The sequence below is a fragment of the Dromiciops gliroides genome, chromosome 2, assembly GCF_019393635.1.
Source record: "Dromiciops gliroides isolate mDroGli1 chromosome 2, mDroGli1.pri, whole genome shotgun sequence".
Lineage (NCBI taxonomy): Eukaryota > Metazoa > Chordata > Mammalia > Microbiotheria > Microbiotheriidae > Dromiciops > Dromiciops gliroides.
The window spans coordinates 54334718-54360855 of NC_057862.1; the positions used below are offsets into that span (position 1 = coordinate 54334718).

General features: G+C 36.7%; 1 protein-coding gene across 2 annotated transcripts in view; it reads left to right on the forward strand.

The window, feature by feature from the left end:
* ADK (adenosine kinase) overlaps positions 1 to 26138 on the forward strand; it is a 608024-nt gene that overhangs the window by 204029 nt on the left and 377857 nt on the right. For both annotated transcript variants that reach the window (XM_043984755.1, XM_043984756.1), the window contains exon 4: positions 13531 to 13609. In XM_043984755.1, coding sequence (XP_043840690.1) covers positions 13531 to 13609 — 79 coding nt within the window. The remainder of the gene's footprint in view (positions 1 to 13530; positions 13610 to 26138) is intronic.

Here is a 26138-nt window from a genome sequence, read left to right on the forward strand (position 1 = left end):
CTTGCCATCAATTGAGGTAAATTGTCTGACATCAACAAGGTAGATAATTAGTAGTGTAGATATCTGGGAAAAGCAGGTGGGGTAATTTTGTTCTTTTTTTCTTAATTGCCTTCCCAGGGATAGTGTACTATGGCAAGTATTCATACATTAACTAAAATGCATTACAGAAATAAACATTCTCATATCTATTCTTTCCCTTTCCTAGATAGATAAAATCAGAATATGAATTTATTTAACTGAATGGATTATGTGGCAAAGGTGCTAGTGGCTACAAAGAAAGTTGTAGAAATTGACAGATTAAAGTGACACCTCATTAGGGGTGACAGCCTGCCTTTTACATATTTGAAATGCTTAGCAACAAGTATGTGTATATGTCTTTCTATTAAGGCTATAAAAAGCTGCCTGCACTTATTCTACACCCCCACCCCCACCCCCACCCCCTGCAATTCTCACATACTTTTCAGCCACTTCCAGTCTGGTTTACATTCTCATTCCTCACCTGAATCTGCCGTCCCTATCCCCTCATTGCCACATCCTAAGGCTTTTTCTCAAGTCTCATCCTTCTTGTATCCTCTGCAGGACTGGACATTGCAGACCACCCCCACACCTCTTCTCTTGGATTCTTCTCTCCTCTGCAAGTTTTTATAACATTATTTTTTCTTGCGTTTTCACCTACCTAAATGACTACTTCACCTGTCTCCTTCTCTGTACCATCAAGGTCCATATCCCGTCTTCTAACTTTCCCCTATCCATCTGTGACTCTCTCCCTTCCCCATCTCTCTTTTTTCTTCTTTGCTTTATCCTCTCCCCTTCTCTCTTCTTTCCTTTATCAGCTGACATGGATTTAATACTCATCTTTATGCAGATAACTCCCAAATATTTGTATCTAGCCCTAGTCTCCCTCCTGAGTTCTATCTGTCTAGCTGGTATCTCCAACTTCTCATTGAACATTTCAAACAAATAACCCATAGACATCTTGAGTTCTGTGCAGAACTCATCTACTGCTCCTTAGCCCATTTCTTTTCTTAACTTTCCTATACTTGTTGCCATCTTCCATCACAGTAATTTAGGTTAGCAAACTCAGAATCCCCTTTGAGTCTTCAGTAGTCTCTGATCCATATATACAGTAAATTGTCAAGGTGTTTTTCCCCTTTGACAACTATTAGGTCTGTTTTCCAAGATGATCAGGGAGAAGAGAAAAGAACCTTTATATTCTAAAATATTTCTAGCCTCTTTTCTTTGTGGTGGCAAAGAACTGGAATTTGAGGGGATGTCTGTTAATTAGATAATGGCCAAACCAATGCTTCTTGAACTGCAGGGTTGCACCCCCATATGAGGTTATGTAACTGAATATGGGGGATGTGAAAAATTTGGCAGCAGTAAAAGGTTATTTATATTGGTTATATATACCTGGGGTCACCTAAAAACTTCTTGGGCAAAAAGGAGTCATGAGTGGAAAAAGTTTAGCCCTGAGCTAAACAAGTTGTGATACATTCTTGTGATGGAATACTACTGTGCTCTAAGAAATGATGAACAGGTTCATTCTAGAAAAACATAGAAAGACTTTCATGAAATAATGAAAAGTGAAATGAATAGAACCAAGAGAACTTGTATATAGTAGCAGCAATATTGTTTGAAGAAAAAGTGTAAGCAACTAAGTTATTCTCAGTGTTATAAATACCCAAATTGGCTATAAAGGACCTATGAAGGAAGATGCTATTCACCTCCAAAGAAAGAACTGATAAATAGAAGTATGTATGAATTGTATGGTTTTGCACAGGCAGACATGTACACACACTTCAAACAGTGCCTTCTCTAGTTCAGATTAGGGACAGAAGGAGGAAGACAGTTCAGAACTTAAAATGTAGTTTAAAAATTTTTTTTAAAACACCAAAACACTTGGAAAGGGGTGGAGGCCATTAATAATAACCCTTGCTTTAAGGAGTCTCTTCTTGGAGATTGAGGTGGACCCTACCTCCTCCCAATGCAGTTCATTCTACTTTTAGGCATTGCTGATTGTTAAGTTTTTCCTGACATCAAACCAAAATGTACCTCTTTGTAATCTCTACCCAGTGTACATAGTTCTCTCCTCAGAGAAGTCCTTCCCAGAGCTTGATGGAACTTTAGAGGCCATCAAATCCCATCTCATCAAATGAACAGAACCAGGACAACATTGTACACAGTAACAGCAATATTGTATCATGATCAACTGTGAATGACTTAGCTATTTTCAGCAGTACAATTATGTAAGAAAATTCTGAAGGACTCACAGTGCTCCAAAGAAAGAACAACAGTGTATGAATGCAAATTGAAACACACTTTTCTTACTTTCTTTATTATTATTGTTTTTTGGGGTCTGTGTTTGTTTTGCAACATGACTAATGGAAATATTTTGCATGATTACACATGTATAATTTATATCAAATTGTTTGCCTTCTCAGTGGGGGTGAGGGAGGGGAAGGAGTGAGAGAATTTGAATCAGCATTTTAAGAAGTGAATGTTGGGGCAGCTAGGTGGCTCAGTGGATAAAGCACCAGCCCTGGATTCAGAAGGACCTGAGTTCAAATCTGGTTTTCAGACACTGATCACTAGCTGTGTGACCCTGGGCAAGTCACTTAACCCCCATTGCCCCACAAAAAAAAATTAAAATAAGTGAATGTTAAAAATTTTTGTTTACAAATAAGTGAGAAGAAATTAAAATACATTTTAAAAGATTTATTTTTATATTCATTTATTGTCTGTCCCACCAATTGCCAACCCCGCTCTCCAACTGATTTAAAAAAATAAACAAAATAATAAAGTTCTTATGAACATGAATAGTCCAGCAAAAGAAATTCAGCAAAAAGGCATTTTTCTACATTTTCAATCAATAAACATTTTTGAATTTTTAATTTAATATTTTAAATTTTCCAATTATATGTTAAAACAATTCTTGACATTTGTTTCTTGAAATTTGAGTTCCATATTTTCTCCCTTCATTTTTACCTTCCCCTTTATTGACAAGGCAAGGAATTTTCTATAGTTGATACATGTGTAGTCATACAAAATACATTTCCATATTGGTCATGTTGAACCCCCACCCCACCAAAACAAAACAAAAACCAACCCAAGACAAATAAAGTTTACAAAAAATATGCTTTATTCTGCATTCAGACTAATCAGTTCTTTCTCTGGAAATGGATAGTATTTTTTTTTAATAATAAGTCCTTTGGAATTGTGTTGGATTGTTTTGTTGAGAATAGCTAAATCATTCACAGCTGATTACTGTACAATGTTGCTATTACTCTGTATGCTATTCTGCTGGTTGTGCTCATGTCTTTCCAGGTTTTTCTGAGAGTATCCTGCTCATCATTTCTTATGGTACAATAGTATTCCATCATAATCATATATCACAACTTTCTTTGCCATTCCCCAGTTGATGACATCCTCTCATTTTCCAGTTTTTTGCCACAACTATAAGTGCTGCTATAAATATTTTTGTACATATAGGTCTCTTTCCTCTTTTTTTAAATCTCTTTGGGCTATAGAATTAGTAGACGTATTGCTGAGTCAAAGGGGATGTGTGTGTGTAGCCATTTGAGCATAGTTTCATGTTGCCCTCTAGAATAGTTGAATCAGTTCATAACTCCACCAACAATGCATTAGTGTCTCAATTTCCCCAAATCCCCTCTGAAATTTGTTATTTTCCTTTTCTTTTATATTTGCCAATCTGACAGGTGTGGGGTGCTACCTCAAAAATTATTTTAATTTCCATTTCTCTAATAAATAGTGACTTAGAGCATTTTTTCCCTGTGACTGGCAATGCTTTTGATTATTTTGTCTTCCAAATGCCTGTTCTTAACCTTTGACTATTTATCAATTAGGGAATGGTTCTTCTTTTTATAAATTTGACTCAGTTCTCTATATATTTGAGACATGAGGCTTTTATCAGAGTTACTTGTTTTAAATTTTTTTTTCACAGTTAAGATTACTGTATATTTCCCTTTTATCCTGTTTATCCTACACTCTTTCTCCTCTTACCCTGTCCGTCCTCAAAAATTTATTACTTCTATCTTTCCCCATCTACCCTCCCTATCAGTGCACCCTCCCTTTTTCTTATCCCATTCTCTTCCCCCTTTCCTGGAGGGTAACTGAGTGTTTATGTCATTCCCTCTTTGAGCCATTTCTGATGAGAGTAAGATTCAAGTGCTCCTGAATATCCTGACCCCCCCCCCCATCTTCCCCTCCACTGTAAAAGCCCTTTCATGCCTCTCATGTGAGACAAATTTCCCTATTCTACTTCTGCCTTACCTCTTCTCCCAGTTCATTCCTCATCATTTATTTTATTTTTTAGATATCTTTTTTTTTTTTTTTTTTGGTGAGGAAATTGGTGTTAAGTGACTTGCCCAGGGTTACACAGCTAAGTGTCTGAGACGGATTTGAACTCAGGTCCTACTGACTCCAGGGCCAGTGCTTTATCCACTGCACCACCTAGCTGCCCCTAGATATCATTTTATCATATTCAACTTATACCCCAGCCCTCTATGTAAACTCCTCCTAATTGCCCTAAAAATGTGAATGTTCTTAAGAGTTACCAAATATCTTTCATGTAGTTTAACCTTATTGAATTCCTTAAGATTTTTCTTTCCTATTTACCTTTTTTATAATTCTCTTGGGTCTTGTATTCTAAGTCAGATTTTCTATTGAGCTCTGGTCTTTTCCTTTCTTTCTTTCTTCTTTCTTTTTTATTTTTTGTGAGGTAATTGGGATTAAGTGACTAGCCCAGGGTCACAAAGCTAGTAAATGTCAAGTGGTCTGAGGCCAGATTTGAACTCAGAGCCCCCTGAATCCAGGGCTGGTGCTCTATCCCTGCCCCAACTAGCTGCCCCAAGCTCTGGTCTTTTTATCAGGAATGCTTCAAAGTCCTCTGTTTTCACTGACTGTCTAACACAACACCCCCACCCCCACCCCCCACCCAAAATATTATGTATACTCAGTTTTGCTGGGTATTTGATACTTGGTTGTAATTCTAACTCGCCTTTGCCCTCTTGAATGTCATATTCAAGCCTTCTGATCTTTTAATGCAAAAGCTGCTAAATATTGTGTTATCCTGAATTGTGCCTCCACAGTAATTTTACTTTCTTTCTTTCTGACTGCTTGCAGTATGTTTCTCCTTGATGTGGGAGTTCTGGAATTTAGTTATAGTATTCTTGGGTGTTTTCATTTTGGTGATCTCTTCTCAGGAATTGATTGTTGCATGCTTTCAATTTCTACTTTACCCCTGGTTCTAAATATCAGGGCAATTTTCCTTAGAATTCATTTGGGCGGGGGGCAATGAGGGTTCGTGCTTGCCTGGGGTCACACAGCTAGTAAAGTATCTAGTGTCTGAAACCTGATTTGAAATTAGGTCCTCCTGAAATCCAGGGGCTGGTGCTTTATCTAAGGCACCATCTAGCTGCCCCTGATACTGTCTTAAAAGATGATGCATAGGCTCTTTTTTTTTGGCTGGGCAATGGAGGTTAAGTGACTTGCCCGTAGTGTCACACAACTAGTAAGATGTCTGAGGTCAAATTTGAACTCAGGTCCTCCTGAATCCAGGGTCAGTGGCTTTATCCACTGCACACAGTTAGCCGCACCCCCCTAGCTGCTTTGTTTTGAATATGGCTTTCAAGGTAGTTTTCTTAATGACATAGTTTATTATTTTCTTCTGTTTTTCCATTCTTTTGATTTTGTTTTATTGCTTCTTAAGGCTCATGAAGTCATTAGCTTCTACTTGCCTTAATTCTATTTTTAAGGAATACTTTTCTTCCATGAACCTTTTTTACCTACTTTTCTATTTGATCAATTCTCCTTTTTAAAGTAGTCTTTTCTTCACTGAATTTTTGTACCTCTTTTTCATTTGGCCAATTTTGCTTTTTAAGGATGTTCTTCTCTTTATTGGATTTTTGTTCCCCTTTCCCATTTGGCCTATTCTTTTTTTTTTAAGGTGTAATTTTCTTCACTTTGTGCCTTCTTTTACCAAGCTGTTTGTTTCCCTTATTCTTTTTTTTGCTGGGCAGTGAGGGTTAAGTGACTTGCCCTGGGTCACACAGCTAGGTAAGTCTCAAGTGTTTGAGGCCGGATTTTGAAGTCAGGTCCTCCTGAACTCCAAGGCCAGGCTTTATCCGCTGTGCCACCTAGCTGCCCTGATTCTTTTATTCTTAATTTTCTTGCATCATTATCATTTCTTTTCCCAGCTTTTCCTCTCTCTTAAATTTAATTTTAAATATCCTTTTTTGAGCTCTTCAGGGAATTTGTTTTGGGCCTGAGGGCAATTCACATTCTTCTTTGAGGCTTTAGATGTAACAGTTTTAACTTTGTTGTCATCTTCTGAGTTTGTGTTTTGATCTTCCCTGTCATCGTCATAACTTTCTATGGTCAGGATTGTTTTTTGTTATTTACTCATTTTTCCAGCCTATTTTTTGACTTTTAGCTTTATATTAAAGTTAACCTCTGCTCCCAAGATGGAGGGTGTACTGTCCTAAGCTTCAGATTTTTTTGGGCTGCAGAGCTAGTTTGGGACATCTGTAAGCTTTCACTTCTTCCAAGGTTGTATGATATAAGGAGAGATGTGTTTAATACACTCCCTACCTGTGTTCTAGTCTAAGAGTGACCAAAAGCAGATCTTCTCTACTTTGGCATTGTGACCAGGATCTCTACTCCTCTGTAGCCACAAGCTCTAATGTATTAGTTCTTCTCTTCATCCTGGGACTGTAACCCAGGGCTGCACCCAGATTTGAGTATGGGCAATACAAAAGAGTCTTATAGCCAAAGCCAATAAAGGGACTTATGTAATCTCCTACTGACCAGTTACATACTCTCTTAATGTCTGGGAACCAAAAGCTCCAGAAGCCACTGGTGCTACAGCAGATTCAGTCCCCCCTCATGACGTGCTGTTGGTTTGCTGGTGTAAGGCCTGTGCTGGTGCGGTGTGGGGCTGTACTATGCTCCGTTCTCTTCCCATTTCCTGCTGACCTTCTAAGTTGTCTTAGGCTGAAAAAGTGTTTCACTCCATACTTTTGTGTGTTCTGCCACTCCAGAATTACTTTTGAGGCTTTATTTAAATCTGTTTGGAGGGGACTGTGGGAGAACTAAGACAAATCCCTGCCTTTTCTCTACCATAGTCCAATAAGCCTTTATTAAGCACCTTTCAAGATCTCTCCCTCCCTCATTATTATCTTTTGGGCATCTAGGTGATAACATGGATATAGTGCTGGGTCTGGAGTCAGGAAGACTCATCTTTTTTCAGTTCAGATCTTTGACACATACTAGCTATGAGACCCTGGGCAATTCATTTAACCATTTGCTTTAGTATTCTCATCCATAAAATGATCTGGAGAAGGAAATGCTGCAAACCACTCTAGTATCTTTACCAAATGGGGTCATGAAGAGTATGGAAAGTTTAGTAATTTTTGTGGAATAGTTCCAATTTGTTTTTCAGAATGGCAGACAATTCACAGGTCCACCAACAGTATTCTCTTGGTGCCATATTTTAAAGAGCTTTTAAAAAGTAATTATTGTGTTCACTCACATGGTATTTGTAATTAAATACTTAACAAATAAGCACATCATATAGCGAGTTAGGCTATAATTACACAGAATTTACTTTGTCATTTCACCCATATTAATGAAAATAGTCCAGCTTGTTTGCCTTAAATTTTGTGCTTATGTTCTTTTTTTTCTGTTTATATTCTTTAAGTATTTTTCTTTACATCCCCTCTTTTAATTTTATACATTTTTATGGATATATTTTGTTTTTCTATCACCAAAATACTTCCCTTACTTTTCTCTCTCCCTTTTTAGGAGTCATCATATATAACAAATGATGTTTTTTCAAAAGAAAACAAAAATCAGGAAGAATTGTCAGTACATTGAAAAAAATCTGAAAATAAAAAATATTTATTAAATACTGACTGTGTGCTATTCACCGTGCTAAGTGATTTCTTTAATAAATATTATTCCATTTGATCCTTAAGACAACCTTGGATTGTAGGTGCTATTGACGCTTCCATCTCTTAGGACTGTCATCTCATTTAATTTATTTGGGGACACACCTATTCTTTGTAACTTTGTAAGATTTAATTTTTATTGTTTTGTGGTAGTTTTTTTCTTTACTTTTATATTGTTGTTGTTATTGCGTATATGATTTTCTCGGCTCTTCTTCATTTTTCACCAGTTCACGTCTTTCCGTGCTTTTCTGTATTGATCATATTTGTTATTTCTAAAGGTATAGTCACCTTCTATTGCATTCCTATATCACAGTTTCTTTAGCTATTTTGTGGTGGTTGGATCTCTGCTTTGTTTCTACTTCCATGCTTCTACAAAAAGAGCTATATTTTGCTCCATGTTTCATAACAATGGTTGTTGTTGCACATATACCTGCTAGATAAATATGAGTCAGTGGATTTCAACTTTCTAATAACTTTAGTTGAATAATTTCAAATCTCTTTCCAATACGGTTGTACTGATTCACAATTCCAGCAAAATGCATTAGTGTATATATTTTCTCACAAACTCCCAACTTGACTGTTCCTATTTTTTGTCATCTTTGCCAATTTGTTGGCTTTCATCTCCAGCAAGAATGTCATTGTTAACTTAGTCTAGTATTATGTTAACTTATTTGATGTTGTGGAAAGTTCTCCATTAAATGATTTAGCTCTAAACGGTCTGTGGCTGTAATATTGGTATTATGTTGCTTTCTGATAGACAAATAGTGTCCTTTGAAAGATCAAAATTGTGGCTAACACAAAGGGCAATGGTGAAATGCATGGTCGGCATAAAATAAGGTGAGGCATATTGCAACAGTGTGTTGTACACAAGATGATATATAAAATATGCCATTTGGTAAAATGACTAGAACATCAGATGGGCTGGTGATAAAGTAAGAGTGAGAAATAACATGAACAGCTTTAGTATTGTTTTGTTACCCATATAAAGATAGAGCGAAAAACTGCCAACACATGTAGAGAAATTATGGATGGAAGTGAATGGAAATCACTATGGAGGAGAAGGTGTGGATAGGCTGTAAGTTGATGGAAGGGGAGTATCTATATTCATAGTTTCACATTTCCATTGAAGAAAATGTGATTTTCATTAGTATATCTCAAAAAATATATTATGTTGTAGTAGTTGAGGGATTAAAAAATGTGAAGCAATTACAAGAGAAAAAATTTCTTTAGTAGATTAAATTAAAAATTATTTATATTTGAAATGAGACACCTACGCAGTTCAGGATTTTAGTACTAATGAATATTTTAGTATTAGCATGAAAAGGAGATAATAATGGGGAAAAGTATATTATATTTTAAATCAGAAGTCCTGGCTTTGAATCTCTGCTTTGCTTTTTACTTGGTGTGACCGTTGGCACATGGTTTTAACCTATTTCTTTTTGACTGAATTTCCTCCTCTCTAAAATGAAGTTAGGCTAGATCATTTCCAAGCTTCCTTCCAGTTTTAGACATTATGAACCCAGCAGTTTTCCTTTTTAATAATCCAACTTTCAGCACCATTTGGCTAAGGTATGTGTGCACCAGCTTTTAAGGTGTGTTCATCCTTCTTTAGCACTGCAAGTTAGGGGATTGAAGACTGAAAATTTTTGCTGTGCACTCCATATTAATGACTTATTGGAAAATATTGCAAATGATTCTATACAGAAATGTATAGAAGTCAATAAGTGTTCTAGAAGTTTCTGCTATAATATTATTTATGGGAAAATGCATGAGAACATTTTTGAATATTTAAAAATGTGAAGTTGTCTTCATCACAAAGGACAAAAAGCCATTTTCTGACTTTGAAAGTTTATATTGGGTTAACTGTGATATTAGGAGTTGAGCTAAGAGATAAGTATATAAATGACATGAAATTCAAGAATTTTCACTCTTATACACTATAAAATAATAGGAATTGGACTGACTTGCAAATTAAAGAATGTAATAATTTTGTTCCTAAAACATTGGGACCTACACAATAGACATCAGTTTTTCATGTAATATATTTATATATTTATTTATAAAATAATAAACAATATTAGAGAAATGCTTAGACTAGCTTTTCTCTAGATGCCAGTAGCACTAAACTTAGAATGGATTAATATAGAACAATATAGACAAAGGGGGCAGTAAGGTGGCACAGTGGATGAAGCACCGATTCTGGATTCAGGAGGTCCTGAGTCAAATGCGGCCTCAGACACGTGACACTTACCAGCTGTGTGACCCTGGGCAAGTCACTTAACCCTCTTTGCCCCACCCAAATAAAATAAAATAAAATAAAATAAGACAGAATTTAAACCAGGCAGTTAATTGCTGTTTGCTGTGTCAAATTTAAGCATATTAAATTTTGTTTAAAAAATAGAAGGGATCAGAAATTAGAATTATAATCATTACTTTGCTTGTTCACAAGCTATCATGGATTTTATCAATAATTCCTAACTATTTAACTATAGCAAGAAATCTTTCTTCAAAACAAAACTTAAACATTCTAAATTGGGTAGTCAGCAAGGCTGGTTTGTGATTTAACAGGTGGTTAAGATGATTTGGGAAAGTTCCATTGTGAAATAGTAGAAATTTGTCCTAGCATACCTAGAAAGTACTGCAGCAAGAAGAGGCACTTTTACATTTTTCCCAGAAATAAAATCAATCAAGATTTGTGGATAAATCCCATTTTCTCTTCTTCTGGGTACCTCAGAATTGTAAAGAAGCACTCTTCTTTATTTCAAAAGAAAGAACTTTTTCTCAGCATACTTAAATTGTGTGCAAAGAATAGTGACATATTTTGAATAGCCTAATTATGGCACATGTCATCATGAAAATGGAATAATCTCCTACATATCCTTGAAAGGACTGTATCAAGATGTCCAAACCTCTAAATTGATAAAGAATCCTATGTTTTTCTTTTCATTCTCATATAAAGGAAACTTGATTCGCTGAATTGCAAGTTGCTGGAATAATGATTGTTTTGAAACAAGGAAACATTTAATGGCTTCTCACAGGTTTTGATACTATTGCCTGGACATTAGGAAACCTTTGTGATGTTATAAAAGCAGCATGTGCTACTCTAGCAGTTCCAGATTTTGTCGTGGTCATTACATATATAAGACATAGATTTGAAGTCTCTAATGAGGGTTAGGACTTCATAGTTTTTTAAAAGGAAAAGAAACAAAGTGTAGTTATAGATGGAGCTCAGGCTATAGCGATGAAAGAAGGTCTCCTGTTTTAGGAATCTTGTCTGTACCACTTACTTTATTGTGTATATTGAAATGATACTTGTGGGAAAATATATTCGAACCATAAATAGTAGAAGTGAGTTCGTGGGCTTTCCAGACAATTTGTGTGAATGGCTTATCAGTGAAGGAATTTGATTCCAAGTACTTGAAGAATCAATGGTACTTGAGTTCTCAAAGTAGATGGCTTGCTCATGGTGAAATAAGAAATAATGGAAGTACATAGCAATGATGAATTAGTTCTTTCACTTTGTGTCATTTTTGTATATCATAAATGTCCATCTATGGAATTTTTTTCTATGCTCTTTTATGTTTAAACTCTAACTTTTACCGTTCATTTTGATGGGCTTGTGAGATTCTTTTGTGTCTCATCTTTGGTAAAACCCTCAAAGTTAAAATATTTTTGCCCACCCCCAATTTTTGTCTATCCTTTTTATAGATTTTTGGGGCAGGTAGGTGATGCAACAGATAGAATGCTGGGCCTGGAGTCAGGAAGGCTCATTTTCTGAGTTAAATCTGGCCTCAGGCACTTAAAAGCTGTGTGACTTTGGGCAAGTCACTTAACCCTCTATGCCTCAGATTCCTCATGTGTAAAATGAGCTAGAGAAGGAAATAGCAAACCACTCCAGTATCTTTTCCAGGGAAACCCCAAATGGGGCCATGAAGAGTTGGACAGGACTGAAAAAGGACTGAGCGACAAATATTGATTCATTGTTTTCCATTTTACTTTTGGTCTGTGTCCATGACTTTTTAGTGAAGGCATTGCCAGTGCAGAAACTCTTCCTAATTGTGATTAGTTGTCATTCTGGGCCCCACAGGCCGAGTGAGCTGAGCAGACCCCTGCAGTTAAACACAGAACTTGAACCCAAGTCTTTCTGACTTTGAGCACAGCTTTTTCTCCACAATATGGCTGCCTGTAAGGTTGCATCTATTAAATTATAGCTGTTTTAACTAAAGGATATTTAGCAAGCCGTATACTAAGGAGATAGTGTCCTTGTATTTGCTAAAGTCCAGTCTATATTCTCTATAGATCTATATCTCTTACTGACTTTCTGTTCCATTTCCATAACAGCTGTTTTAAACCTTTACCTTAAGCCCATAACTCTCCCCCAGCCACACACAGCTTCCTCTCTTTACTGGGAAGTTTGAGGTCATCCATTAGAAACTATTTCTAATCCTTTCAGTAGTCTGCCTCAAAAAAAAAAAAGTCTTCTGCCTCTATTCTTTTCCCCCAGTTTCATGTGAAGTTCTGATTGTTGTCCTTGTGAAAGGGAACAGCTTCACTCCTACTAGGGATTACTTCTGGTTCCTTGATTATTCCCTTTATTTTATATTTCTTTGTTCCCTCCCACTGTCCTTGAGCTGTCCCTTTGGCCTCTCAAAGATACTTCCGTAGTTTTATAGCTTTAAAATATCAATAGCTAAAAAATATGCAGAAACCTCCTAGAGCTTGCAACTCAGTCCCTCTTTCCCTCCTTCTGTCCCTCTCCAAACCGGGAAGGGGCTGTATGTATTCCCTGGCTGTGTTTCCTAACCAGCTTTTCACTGCTTGGCAATTTAGACATCTACTTAAATAGGTCATAAAAGACCTCATCACCAAATCCAGTGTCACTTTTCCCGTCCATATCCTTCTTCTTTTCTTTCTAGAGCAATACTTCTCAAATTTTAGTCTCAGGTCCCCTTTACACTCTTAGAAATTTTGCCTCCGTCAAAGAGATTTAGTTTGGCTTGGTTTTATCTATGGGCACTTAAATATATTAGAAGTTTAAATGTCTTCATGTTATTATGAAAATAATTTTGACCTTGCAAGATCTCTTCAAATGCTCTTGGGGACCCTCAGGGAGAACTCCAGCTCTTGAGCACTGTATTGGGGTTCATAATTCTTGCTTTTGACAGAGTCATTCACTGCTTAATTTTGGTCTTGAATAAGTACTTCATCCCCGCTAAACCTTCATTTTTAGATGTCAGATGGTGGGTATAAAAACCAACCTTGTGTATCTTCGGGTCCCTGAAAGCAGTAAATTCATGTACAAACTACACACACTTAAGGCATTTTGATTATCTCCCTACGTTGGGAATCTGTTTACAGTGTTGAAGCCCCATTATAATTCTTGGTCAACTATGTCAAGTCTGATACATTTTCTGAAGTCATTGAATGATAATATCGTGCCTACTAGTGCTAAAACAGCTTCCACTATGACACGATTGTATTCATTTGTTATCCAGATTTCCAGTGTGGTATTTCAAGGAACCTAATCCAAGTTTTTCTTCTGTTTTTGTTTTTTTTTAAACAGGTTTGAAGAGCTTGTAAAAAAGTTCAAAGTTGAATATCATGCTGGTGGTTCTACGCAGAATTCCATTAAAGTGGCCCAGGTTAGTTAATCATTTAAATAATTCTGAAGAAAGGCGATCCAAATGAAAAGGATTAACTTTGGCATCACATTTTTCACTGGAATAAGACTTGTCCATGCAGAATGGGTTCTTTCATTAATCTTACATTGAGATTTTTACTTTAAAGGAAAAAAATCTTAATGTCTTTTCAATAAAAATTTTTTCCTGAAGAATTTACAGCTCAGTTTTCACTTCTCAAAATAAATTCTCAGTGTTTACATGTTGCTTCTTAAGTGTCCCTAGCATATCCCCCTGATATCTCATCTTCACAGCTAGGCACGCTCATTTAGAGGTTCCCCTTATAACAAAATCTACAAAGCCTTTAAGGGACCCTGGAGAACCAGACTTTCAGAGCTGAAAAGGGGCTTCCGAGGCCATTTCGTCCCAACTAATACTTGGACAATGTTCCATTCTACAAAATACTTCATCATTGATTATTCAGTATTTGCGCTCTTGTGAGGAGACTATTAACCCCCACAGCATCCCATTCTAAATTAAATAAATACAACTATTGAGCTGTATTCCTTTGTAATAATATTAGCTAATAGCAAGCAGTTATATAGTGCTTACTATGTGCTGGAAATGGAAACTGTGCTAAGTGCTTTACAATATCTCATTTAATTCTCACAACAACTGGGAGGTGGGTGCTAGTATTGTCCCCTTTTACAGATGAGGAAACAAACAGAGGTTAAGTGACTTGCCCAGGGTCAGCCAGCTAGTAAGTGTCTGAGGCTGCATGTGAACTCAGTTCCTCCCAACTCCAAGACTTGTGCTCTATTCACTGGGCCACATAGATGCCCCTTTGTATAAATCTTAAATCTGCCTTTTTACAACTTCTGCTCATCACTTCTATTTCTTCCCCTTCGGGCCAAGATAAGGCTTAATCCCTTGTCTACTTGATATAACCCTTCATCTCCTTAAAAATAGCTATACTAAACATATCCAGTTTTTTTATTTCATGAGTAACATCAGGGGATTGGATGAGGTGGCTTCTGGGGTCCTTTCCATCTCCAGAACTGTGATTGTAGGAACTGATTCTCATCTGGCACTATCTCAAGGCCCACCAACATCCTTGTTAACCTCCTCTTGACTCTTTCCCATTTATCAATGTACTTCCCAAAGTGTGACCTCCACAAATTATGTCAACAAGCTTTTATTTTCTACCTACATGCCACGTTCTAGACTACAAATACAATAAAAAAGAAAGTCTCTCTACTCAAGGAGGTTACATTCTAATTGCAGAAAGTAACACTTAGAAAAAAGTAAAAAAGATTAGGGAGAGAGGAAGTAGAAGGTACTCAGGATGGGGCAGGCAGGCAAATTCCATAGAGACAGTGCAGTAGCTGAGAAGGGAATGAAGCTTGACTGATCTGGGCACATCCCTCAAATGGGAGCCCTGGCTGGAATTCACTCATGGGAAAAGGGTGAGGGCAAGATGGAGTGACATCCCAGAGTGAAAGGTTCTAGGCATCGAAGAACTTTTTAGGGTTGCAACACAGCTGAGTTATGGTGGAAAAGTTGATATAGCCAGGATAAATAGAAAATAATTAACAGAGGGATGGCACTGTAATTAAGAAGGGTTGGGGAAGGCTTCCCGTGGAAGATGGAATTTTAATTAGGATTTGAAAGGACGTCAGCAGGGTTTATACTTGGAGCAGGGGAGGGAGGAGAACGTTTCAAGCATGCAGTACAACTGGCTAGAAGCACTAAGTTTACTATTTTAATTGTGGTATGTCCCAAAAAGAGTACCTTTCCTAGTTAGGCACACTGTGCCTCAATTAATATACCTTATGTTGCATTTTTAGTTTAGCATAATTGTGTTCTATCATCAATCATACATTTGGAATTATTAGAGATTAAGAACACCAGTTTGGAAGTCTAATGCCTAAAAAATAACAGCTTACATATTTTTAAAGAGTGGAGAGTTGGCCAAAATCAATTATGCCATTCTCCTTCAATTGAATGGCTTGAGTAAAGAAAGAAAGCAGTGCAATGAATTTTTTCTAATCTTGAGAGTTTTGATGAGCAAATAAACAAGATCTGAGTAAAGGATGATAGTAGGCAGTGTTTTCTCTATACTTTGAACCTCAAAGGCCAAATGGAAAAATTTAAAGCCATCCCTTTTTTAATGGTGTGATTTTTTTTTTAATTGACTCAAATGTCAATCTGCTATTACCACAAAATCTGGGGTGCTTAAGCGATCTTTCTTTTATATTTTCTTTGGTCATTATTGTCTTTTCATAATGTTTAGCATGAACTTTTAAAAACATTATTTAAAATTTTATTTCCCCCAATTACATTTAAAAACAATTTTTAACATCCATTTTAAAAATTTTGTATCCCAAATTCTCTTCCTTTTTCCTTCACCCCTGCTGCCCCTTTAAGGAGGCAAGCAATTCAGTATAGGCTATACATGCGAAGTCATGCAAAACATTTCCATTATTAGTCAGGTTGTGAAAGAAAACAGACAAAAAGCCCTTCAGAAAAATAAAGTAAAAAAGAAAATATGCTTCAATCTGGATTCAGACACCATCAGTTTTTTCTTTGGGGATGGTAGTATATGTCATCATAAGTCCTTCAGAGTTGTCTTGGATCATTGTATTGCTGAGAATAGCCTAGTCACTCACACTGATCATCTTATAATTTTGCTGTTACTTTGTACACAGTACATTTCACTTTGCATCAGCTCTTGTAAGTCTTTTCAGGTTTTTCTGAGAGCATCCTACTCATCATTTCTTATAGTACAGTAGTGTTCCATCGTAATCACATACCACAGTTTGTTCAGCCAACAGAAAAGAGCTGCCATAAATATTTTTTGTACATATATGTCCTTTAGCTTTTTGTTTTTTATCGCTGGATAGGACCTAGTACTGGTATTGCTAGGTCATAGAGTATACATGGTTTTATAGCCCTTTGGCCATAGTTCCAAATTAGCATGAACTTTTAAAAAATGAACACTAACAACTATGATAAATGCCATCTTCCAAAATATTCAAGTAAATAAACTCATTTTAGAGATAAACACATTAATTCTGTTTACTTCTAAAAGCAGTTTGATTTCATGTTAATGAAATATTTGGGATGTTAAATATAAATTTTTTTCAGAATAAATTCCATACAGATGCCCAGATTTGAAGAATGTATTTATTGTAATTATATCTTTAATAACTTCTACTTATTTTTATATCATCCTGCCATTTGCTTAGTGGCCTCAAGTTTTAAGCCATGTTTAATAATGTTTTCTTAAACAGAGTTTGTTTGTTATAAAATTCTCTGTATGAAAATCTCCAGAAATCCTTTGGGAAGCTGTTAACTACAGGTTTTGGCAAATCTGTTCACATTCTATCCCTATGTTTTATGTTTTCTTCTTATCACTGGACTATCGCAAGTAATCCATTAGTATATCAATAGAAAATGTGAATTGTGTTTGGGTCAGTTTTGATGAAAAGCTCTGTTGCATCAAATACTTACACAGAAAAAGTTACTATTTCATTAATAACTATAATTAATAGTACTCTACAATTCCTGGTGGTTTTGTTTCTTAACAAATATTTCTTTTCTTGTACTAATTTCTCAGCTAAAATCCAGGGTGGGTTTTTTGTTTTATTTTGTCTTTTAAATCTACTTGGTCCCTCCTGGGAGTTGCATTTAATATTAAACAAAAACATGTCAATAGATTAAACACTAAGTATGTAATGATTAGAATTATGCTTGTCATTGGGAAATCTCATTTTTTTTGAGCTTGAATCTCCCAAGTATGCTCACCTCATCAGTATCCACTGTTCTTCTCGTTAGACTCAGTGACTAAGGGCAGGGCCCTCCGTCCTGAGCCTCTGTTTAAGAAAGGGGTTCAGCTCATCTTCTCTCCATTGTCCACCAACTGTGCTGCTTTTGGGCTTCTCCAGAGGACTAAACCTGGGTATCTCCTCCCTTTACTTTTCATCTTTCTTTTATTTGTTGTTTTCCACCTTTGGATTGTAAACTCCTTGTGGGCAGGAACTATGTGTTGTTTTTTTATTAAACTTATATTTGTATTCCCAGTACTTATAACACTGCCCAACATATAGTAAACCCTTAATAAATGTTTATTGACTGAGTGACTAAAAGTATCGTATTGAACTCTGTGTTCTTGCAAATCTTAGTCTTTGGTAAGCATTAAAGTACCTAGAAAGCTACTATAGTTACATTTCAGTTATCTGGCATTGTTGTTGAATGAGGTGTTCCGTTTAAGCTAATTTTGCTAATGAAAGCATTTAAACAGTCTACATTGAATATATTTTTACTCTCATGTTATCTTAGACTCTTTGGAATATCACTTACTATAGAGTTTTGTAACACAATTCTGACCTTATGGCCTAATGAAATGTATTGGGTTGACTCCTCACCCAGTCTCCTCAGACAGCTTAGCCAGCTTTAGTTTTTGTGCCATTCTTTCTATCTTTATTTTATTTTTTCCAGTTACATGTAAGGGTAGTTTTCAACATTCATTTTCATAGGATTTAGAGTTCCAAATTTTTTTCCCTCCCTCCCTTTCCTCCCCCTTCCAGAAGACAGCAACCAGGTTATATATGTACAATCCACAAGTGCTCTTTTTATCAGTTCTTTCTATGGGACTGGATAGTATGCTTCATCATCAGTCCCTTGGGATTGTCTTGGATCATTGCATTGCTGAGAGTAGTTAAGTCATTCACAATTGCTCACTGAGCAGTACTGCTGTCACTATGCACAGTGTCCTCCCAGTTCTGCTCACTTCACTATACATCAGTTCATGAGGCTTTCCAGGTTTTTCTGGGATCATCCTGTTTGTCATTTCCTATAGCACAAGACCATTCCTCCACAATCAGATACCACAGCTTCTTCTGTCATTTCTCAATTGATGGACATTCCCTTTATTCTCAATTCTTAGCCACCACAAAGAGTTGCTATTGTAAGAAATTAATTGGGATTTGGGGTTTCCATCACCCCATCTTTGCTTCATTATGGTCAGACTGAAAAGATGTCATCTTGAAAAAGCCTAAGAGAAGATAGGTGTGTACTTGAAGGGATTATAGAAAAGAACAACTAAGTATCTAAGCCTCCTCTGGTAGTTCCCCATGTCCACAAGCTCCTCTCTCCCACAGGAAGGGGAGGTTCTTATCCACAGCTCCTCTCTCCCTCTCTTTGATATTCTCCTCTGGATAGATTTTGGGGCCACTACTCTTTCCTGGCCTTCTCCTACCTACCTGCTTCTTCTCAGTCTCCTTCGCTAGATCCTCATTCAGGTCTTGCCTGTTAACTGTAGGTCCTCCAAGGCTCCTTCCTAGTCCCACTTTTCTCTATACTGCTTCATTTGGTGACCTCATTGGCTCCCAGGGATTCACTTGCCATATTTATGCAGATACTTCTCAGATTTATTTTTCTACCCTAAACTATTCTTCTGACCTTTAGTCTTGTATCTCCAGCTGTCTGTTGAACTGCTTAAACTAGATGTCTCCCTGACATTATGTTTAGTATGTTTAAAACTGAACTGAACTTTCTGTTTAGTTGCCAAGTTCTGAATAACAAGGACCTTGACTTCTCTTACTGGCCTAAATTTATTTGCATAAAAAGGCTAAGGGAATTTTCAGAATTTTCAACCCTAATTCATATAGTTATCTAGGCAAAAGGACTCTGCTGCCAAGACTCAGGTGTTAATTAAAAAAAAAAATTAATCTTTCCTGGAGGGCAAGGAGACAGCTGTATGGCAGAAGACAACTCTATGTAGTATATAAAATGTTGAATTTGAAGTCAGAAGACTTTGGTGTTTACATGCTCACTCTGTTTCTTCCTGTGTGTCTCTAGTGACGTCATCTCTCTTGGCTGCAGTTCCAACTCTAAATCTATAGTAGAAAGCTTCCCCCCCCCCCCCCCCAGAGTGTGATATCTCTAAACCTTTGGGTATACAAATTGCTCTCAATCAGTCAATCTGCATGAAGCACATAATAGGTACTAGGCATTGTGTTAAATCCTGGGGATACAAAAAGAGGCAAAAGACAGTCCTTGCCTTCAAGGAGCTTTCAATCTAATTGGAAAAACAACATGAAAACATATCTGCAAAATGAGGTATACACAGGATAAATAGAAAACAAATTAACAGAGGGAAGGCACTGAAATAAAGAAGGGTTGGAGAAGGCTTCCTGTGGAAGGTGGGATTTGGGTTGGAATTTAAAGGAAGTCAGCCAGGTTAATAGTTGGAGCAGAGGAGGGAGAGCATTCCAAGCATGGGAGACAACCAGAGAAAGTGCCCAAAGCCAAGAGATGGAATGCCTTATTTGTGGAACAGTCAGTAAGCCATTATCACTGGATCAAAGCCAATGGAGAAATAGGACAGCAGCAACCGTTATGAAGGGCTTTGAATGCCAACATCATTTTATGTTTTCTCCTTGAGGTGGTAGGGAGACACTCAAGTTTATTGAGTAGTGAGTGACATAAATTGAACCTGAGTTGGAAAATCACTTTGGTAGCTGAATGGAGGATGGAGTGGAGTAGGGACACTTGAGGCAGGCAGACCCAACAGCAAGCCTATAACCATTAGAACCAAGTGTGAGGAGAGAAGGGATGTATTTTAGAGATGTTCAGTAAAATCGACAGGTCTTGGTACCAGATTGCATAGCCTTATCACAGAGAGGGGCTTTCTAGGTACCAATACCCCAAGAGAGTGGAGCTAAGATGAATGGTCCTGAAGAAATGAATTCCAGAAACATGTTTTCATTGAGTATGACCAGCAGTAGTGATGAGACCCCCAGAATGATATGCCCGAGAAGGAGGGACACTGGGAATAGTATAGAAACTACTGGGGAGCCATGGAAATTTCAAGCTCAGCATGGAGCAGGCTCAGCAAGAGCAGTGCATTGGAGTCCCTGCCATTGGAGTGCCCAAGAAGGCCTGAGTGTCACTGTATCACTGAGACAGGAGATACTCTTCCCAACGTGTACTGGACACACATCCCTCTCTATGTGATCCCTATTCGTATCCATTCTTTGCATTGATCATATGTGTGTGTTTTGGTGGGATAGTGTGCTTCAGTTTTATTGGAGGAGTTTCCCAATTCCCCTTGTCTTGCTATGCTTTGTTATTAATTGTGTCCTCTAACTAACTAATGAATGTAAATAACTTTGTGGAAACATTTATAGAATTTGTACCCCCTAGACTACCTCGATTCTGGGTTAGGGTGTTTTGGGGTTTTTTTGTTGCCCTCCCCCAACAGTTGGACATCTTGATGTTACCAATTCCCTGTCAAGTCTGGCACTCACCCCACAATACCAGAACGTTTTCCTTCATTACATGAAATACCAAAAGAATATAAACTTGTCGAGCATAGGGACTGGTAATTTTTATATTTTGTCTCCAGCCCTGACTACAATATCTTAGACATGTTTAGTAATTGTTTGTTGAATTTAACTGAGTATTTTTTAAGTGTTAGTTTTCTTTATTACTCTTTTATGTCTGTCAGTCCCTCAAAGCTTATTGTGAAGAGCTTATTCAGAATGCTTTGTCACCTCTTCTAGTGATTTTGCCTAAAGTAAATGAGAGATTGTGTTTGTTGGGGGTTGAGGAGGGATGGGAGAGAGATGGTTTTGGAGCATGATCCATACCTGTTGTGAGGTCATGTGCCTACACAAGGAAGGCCCTAGGAGGTGACTGTACAGCCTTAGCTCTGAGAGTTGGGGTGTAGGGAGAGCTCAACAGAAGGCAGTGGTGGAAAGTTACCAAAGCCAAATTTTATCATTCTGAGAATTTCACCTCTCATATCCTGGACCCAGAAGAGAAAAGACCTTTCTTCTCCTGCCCTTCTTGATCCCCAGTTCTTCAACTAATTCAAGCTAGTAATTGCTGGTATCACAATTTAATTGCATTATGGGTGAAATAGGATTTTGTGGACTGACTTGGTTCTTCACCTCTGTTAATTGTTTGTATTTGAAAAATCTATTCTGATTTTCAAAGTGTTCCACAGCCAAAATTTAAAACAAAACTTATTCTCAAGTTGGCAATTCCTCATATTTAAGGCTCAAACAATTAGTCAAGGCAGGAAGGGGCTTGTGCTTGACAAGAGAATGTTCAATCATGTTATTGGGGTTTGCTTCATAGAAAGGTAGGAATATGACCTAGACTCCAAAGATTGAACAGCTATGTGTTTTGGTTAGGCATTTTGGGGTAAGATATCTTTCATGTTTGCTGTCTGTCAGGATAGCCAGTAAAACTCTTTTGGCCATTGTCATTTAGAATGTAAGGTTCTCAATTTCCATCTGGAAAATTGAAAGGTGGGCAGGAATAACTTCCATCTGCACCCTCATCTTCTAGGAAATATTTTCTATTTCCTCCTGTTCCTGTAATAAGAAAACCTTCGTCTTTTCTTTTTACCTGATTATTGAAATTCATTTCCTTTAGAGCCTCCTATAGTTGTTGTCTTGTTCATACACGTCATAAGTTAAATGTGGTCATTTTCTGACTGTGTGTATAATTGGTTATATATTAATTTTCTAAATTAATTTAGATGTTTGGTTTAAAACTAAATTTTTTAAGCATTATAGTACAGTTATGAAACGGATTTACCATCACATTCCTAAATAGTGTCCAACGGAATATGTTAGAATAGGAATAAAAGTGATTAAGGGTCTTGTCGAATTTCAACTCTTTTTCCTATCTTCATCATTAACTTGCAGTATATGTAGCCTAAGTATTTAACCTTCATGCTTTGCTCCCCGATTTGTAGAAAAGGATAAAATTCTTTACTTAAGTGTGATTATTACCTATATTTGCTAATTTACTAATCTGATGGATTTTTGTAACGGGAATAAAAATGTATTGTGCTAGATGGTATGGTGGCAAGAGACACGAATTTGAATTTAGATCTTGACAAAGTCCTTTATTCTCTAAAGGCTTGTTTCCTCAACTATTATGATAGGGTACAATCACACTTCAGGAAACAAACAATTTTTATCTTCTTTCTACTTAGCTGGCAGAGTCTTTCTGAGACTCAATCTGATAGTGGATCTGTAATACTTTGTAATTATAAAGAACACATTGATATTTTTAGATTTAGTTTTTCCCCCCTCCTGCTTAGGTTTGGACCAGGAAGGCACTAGCTAGATTCCTAGTTCACATCTAAACTGACTTTCCGTCTTCCTTCCCATACTTTGGTACATTTGGGACAATAGTATTATGGCCTGCAGAGACAGGAAACAGACCTGTAATCAGGAGATGAGGGAGTGGGGAAAATAGCTTCTGGACCTCCTTTCATTAACCCTTTATGTGGCAGATACACCCATCGCTTTCTGTTCAGAGAATCCTCTATTGGCAACAGTTATTTCTATTTTAAAGTAGGGGAGAAGGAAAGAGGCATTCATTCTATTAACAGGAAAGTTTGTTCTTTATTTCTGTCTCAAAATGTACAATTTTTCTTCAAAATCTAAATGCATTATTAAGATAATTGTAAGGATTTTATCAAAATATGCAAAATAAAATTTTGTAATATGCTTTTATCAATTTAATTTATTTTACAACATAAAATGCTCACTTTCCTTTTCAAATATAGTCGTTCAAATAAGTTATTATTTTGTAGCAATTGCATTCTTCTGAAATAGTGTTGGTAAGGGTAATGTTAATACTCTCATTCATTAGACATATAAATTCTATGGAATTCTAGTTACCATAAAAAGGTTGTAGCACTGTTGTTTTAACAGCCTCCTAAAAAGAGAAAGAATACTAGAACATGGAAATTAGGTTTACTCAGTTCTAATAGCCCATTACCTTGTTGTTTGTTATCAATGATCGAGTTGTGATTTGGTGGTGATATGGGCAAAAGTGCTTTTTTAAATGTTTAACATCTTGTAACCCTTTTACTTAACTTCTTTGAAGCTTCTGCCTGTACACACACACCACCACACACACACACACACACACACACACACATATCTTACTTTTGATAACTTGTTGCTCCTAGCATTTGTGCTTCTTTGTCCTAATTTCTGGTCAGTTATATGTGTGAATTCAAGGGAAGCTAAAAATTTCTCTCTGAGGATGGTTCTTGTTTTGATCTATTCATATATTCAAACATTTGTATTAAAAAGACTGACTTAAGAACTTGGTTGTTGATGTTTATAGGTTTGGGGTTTTATTTTTTGGGTTTGATCAATAAATATCTTTTCCTCCGTATTAGGAAATATGCTGTTTTGTTTATTACTTTGCTACACTTGAGCCGTTACTGTTCTACTATGACAAAGCTACTATTTGTAGCTTTTTTGTTTCATGTTTAGACAGGAATTACTAAAAATAATTTCGTAGGTTTTTACAACTTTGAGTAATAGTGACTTACCTATTATTTTCTAGTGAAATTTGTTACTATTCATTTGCCCAGAGGTCCACTGCTTTCTCTCTCCACCCCTTTTAAAAGAGTATAACGGTCTTTAAATTCTTTATTAGCTCTTTTGTCATTTCCTCTAGGCAGCAACCAACAGAGGCACTTAGGGGGTAACTAACCAGCTTGACAGGTCAGAGGTGTTATGTCTTCCTGTGTTGCTAGATTTAATAGTCTCAGAGCCTTTATCAAGAAAAGCGCCCACCACGTTGCTTTTAGGCAAAGAACTTAAACGTACACACGCGTGTTTGTGTGCTTCTTACGTACAAACACCACGTGTGTATCTTATTGGAATGAGTGTGTGTTAGAGCCCGAATTCAAACAAATTCCCTGTAAAAATTGAGCATGTTCAGGTCAATGAACTTTATCTTTTTACAAGATGTAACTGACATCATTTTCTTTAGAAAATATAATCAGTGGGTGGGAATATATTGGTTTTGTTGTTGTTTTCAGACTGACTAAAATGGTCTAGTGCAATGCAAACACATCTTTTTCATGCAATCGATAAGTATATTATCTTGTTAAAGAAGTAAATAGTTTAGAATTTCTTGTAAAGCTTATACAGACATTTTGTAGTCCTTTCTTCCTAGGGGTCAAGTTCAACCTGCACTTAGTGTAAGGAATTTCAAGGACTGAGACTTTTCTCTCTGTATCACAAGTGCCTGGCTTAAGGCTTCTTGAATTGAATTGAGCCAAACTAACATAACCATAATTTGTTATAATTTATCTAGCAAATAGATAAATCATTTGCACATCTTAATAGCATCTTCCTTGGCTCAGTCTATGATAAATTGAATATGTAGTACTTGAATGTATCCTTTTTTGTTGATCAGCATTATCATCATTAATATAAATTATTATTATATACAAACCAGGTGGGGATCCTCACAAGCAATCACAAATGTCTACAGTTCTTAACAATGGTACAACATTAATGATGATACCTTACATTTGTGTTGATTTCCCGGCTTTCAAAGGCCTATCAGATAGATTCTGTCTTTGAACTTGACAGTGAAGAGAGGTGGTATTATCCCAGTCAACATTAGAAGAAACTGAAATCCCCTAGAGGGTCAGTGGCTGGCCTCAGGTCCTATGGCTATTAACCCAAGTCTCCTTCATTCATAACCCCGGTCCTACTTCATTGTTCAGTTTGGTTGTTCTTCTGGCCCTTCCTGTATGATCAGCTGTGACTTCCATGTGTTTTGGTTTATAGTGTCTCCTTTTGGAAGATAATTGTTGCTTTTATTATGTTCTTTAGCTATAATTTGTTTTTCACACTGATTTTTTGGTTTGGACCTATGATTTCATCAGTGTAAGGAATTCCTGTTGAGGAAACTCCCTCTTCCAAAGCAAAACTACAAATGTTACTCATTTCGTAATCTTAGATGCGTAGGGCCTTCAGAGATTGCCTTGTTCAGTATGACACAGCTAATATGTCAGATATTGTTCTTGAACCCCACACTTTTCTACTCTGAGGCCAAATTTGAACTCAGGTCCTCCTGAATCCAGGACCAGTGCTTTATCCACTGCGCCACCTAGCTGCCCCTGTTTTTTTGTTGTTGTTGGTGGTGGTTTTTTTCATCTGGTTGCCTTTGAATTGATTTTCCCTAGGCCTGAAATGTTCTTCTTATTCTAAGAATCCCTAAGAAAAATCTCTAGTTTCCATCTCCTTCAGGAAGGTTTTCCTGGTCTCTTCCCCCACCAGCTGCTTCTGCATTCCCTTTTAAGGCAGTTTCTTTCCATCTATTCTGTGTGTATCTTATGTATCTCTCTCTGTCTCTCTTTCTATATATACATACATACATACATACTACATACATAAACATTCTTGTTTTCTCCCCATATGAACTCCAGAACTTAGAATGTGAACTTCATGAGCGACAGGGACTGTTTGTGCTTTTTCTTTTTGACTCCAGGACTTAGCACAGTGCCTGAAACATAAGCACTTAATGAATGCTTATTGATGAATTTATCCTGGAATAACCTGTTTCACTTCCTGTACCAATATCTGTGGCCATGTCTTAAATAATAGAATAAATGTTTGGCTATATCTGAAATAATTTCTTTCTAATAGAATATTTTTTCTTCTGACTTGAAGAGGTGTTAGGGTGAGATTTTACTTCTTTTAGAACTATA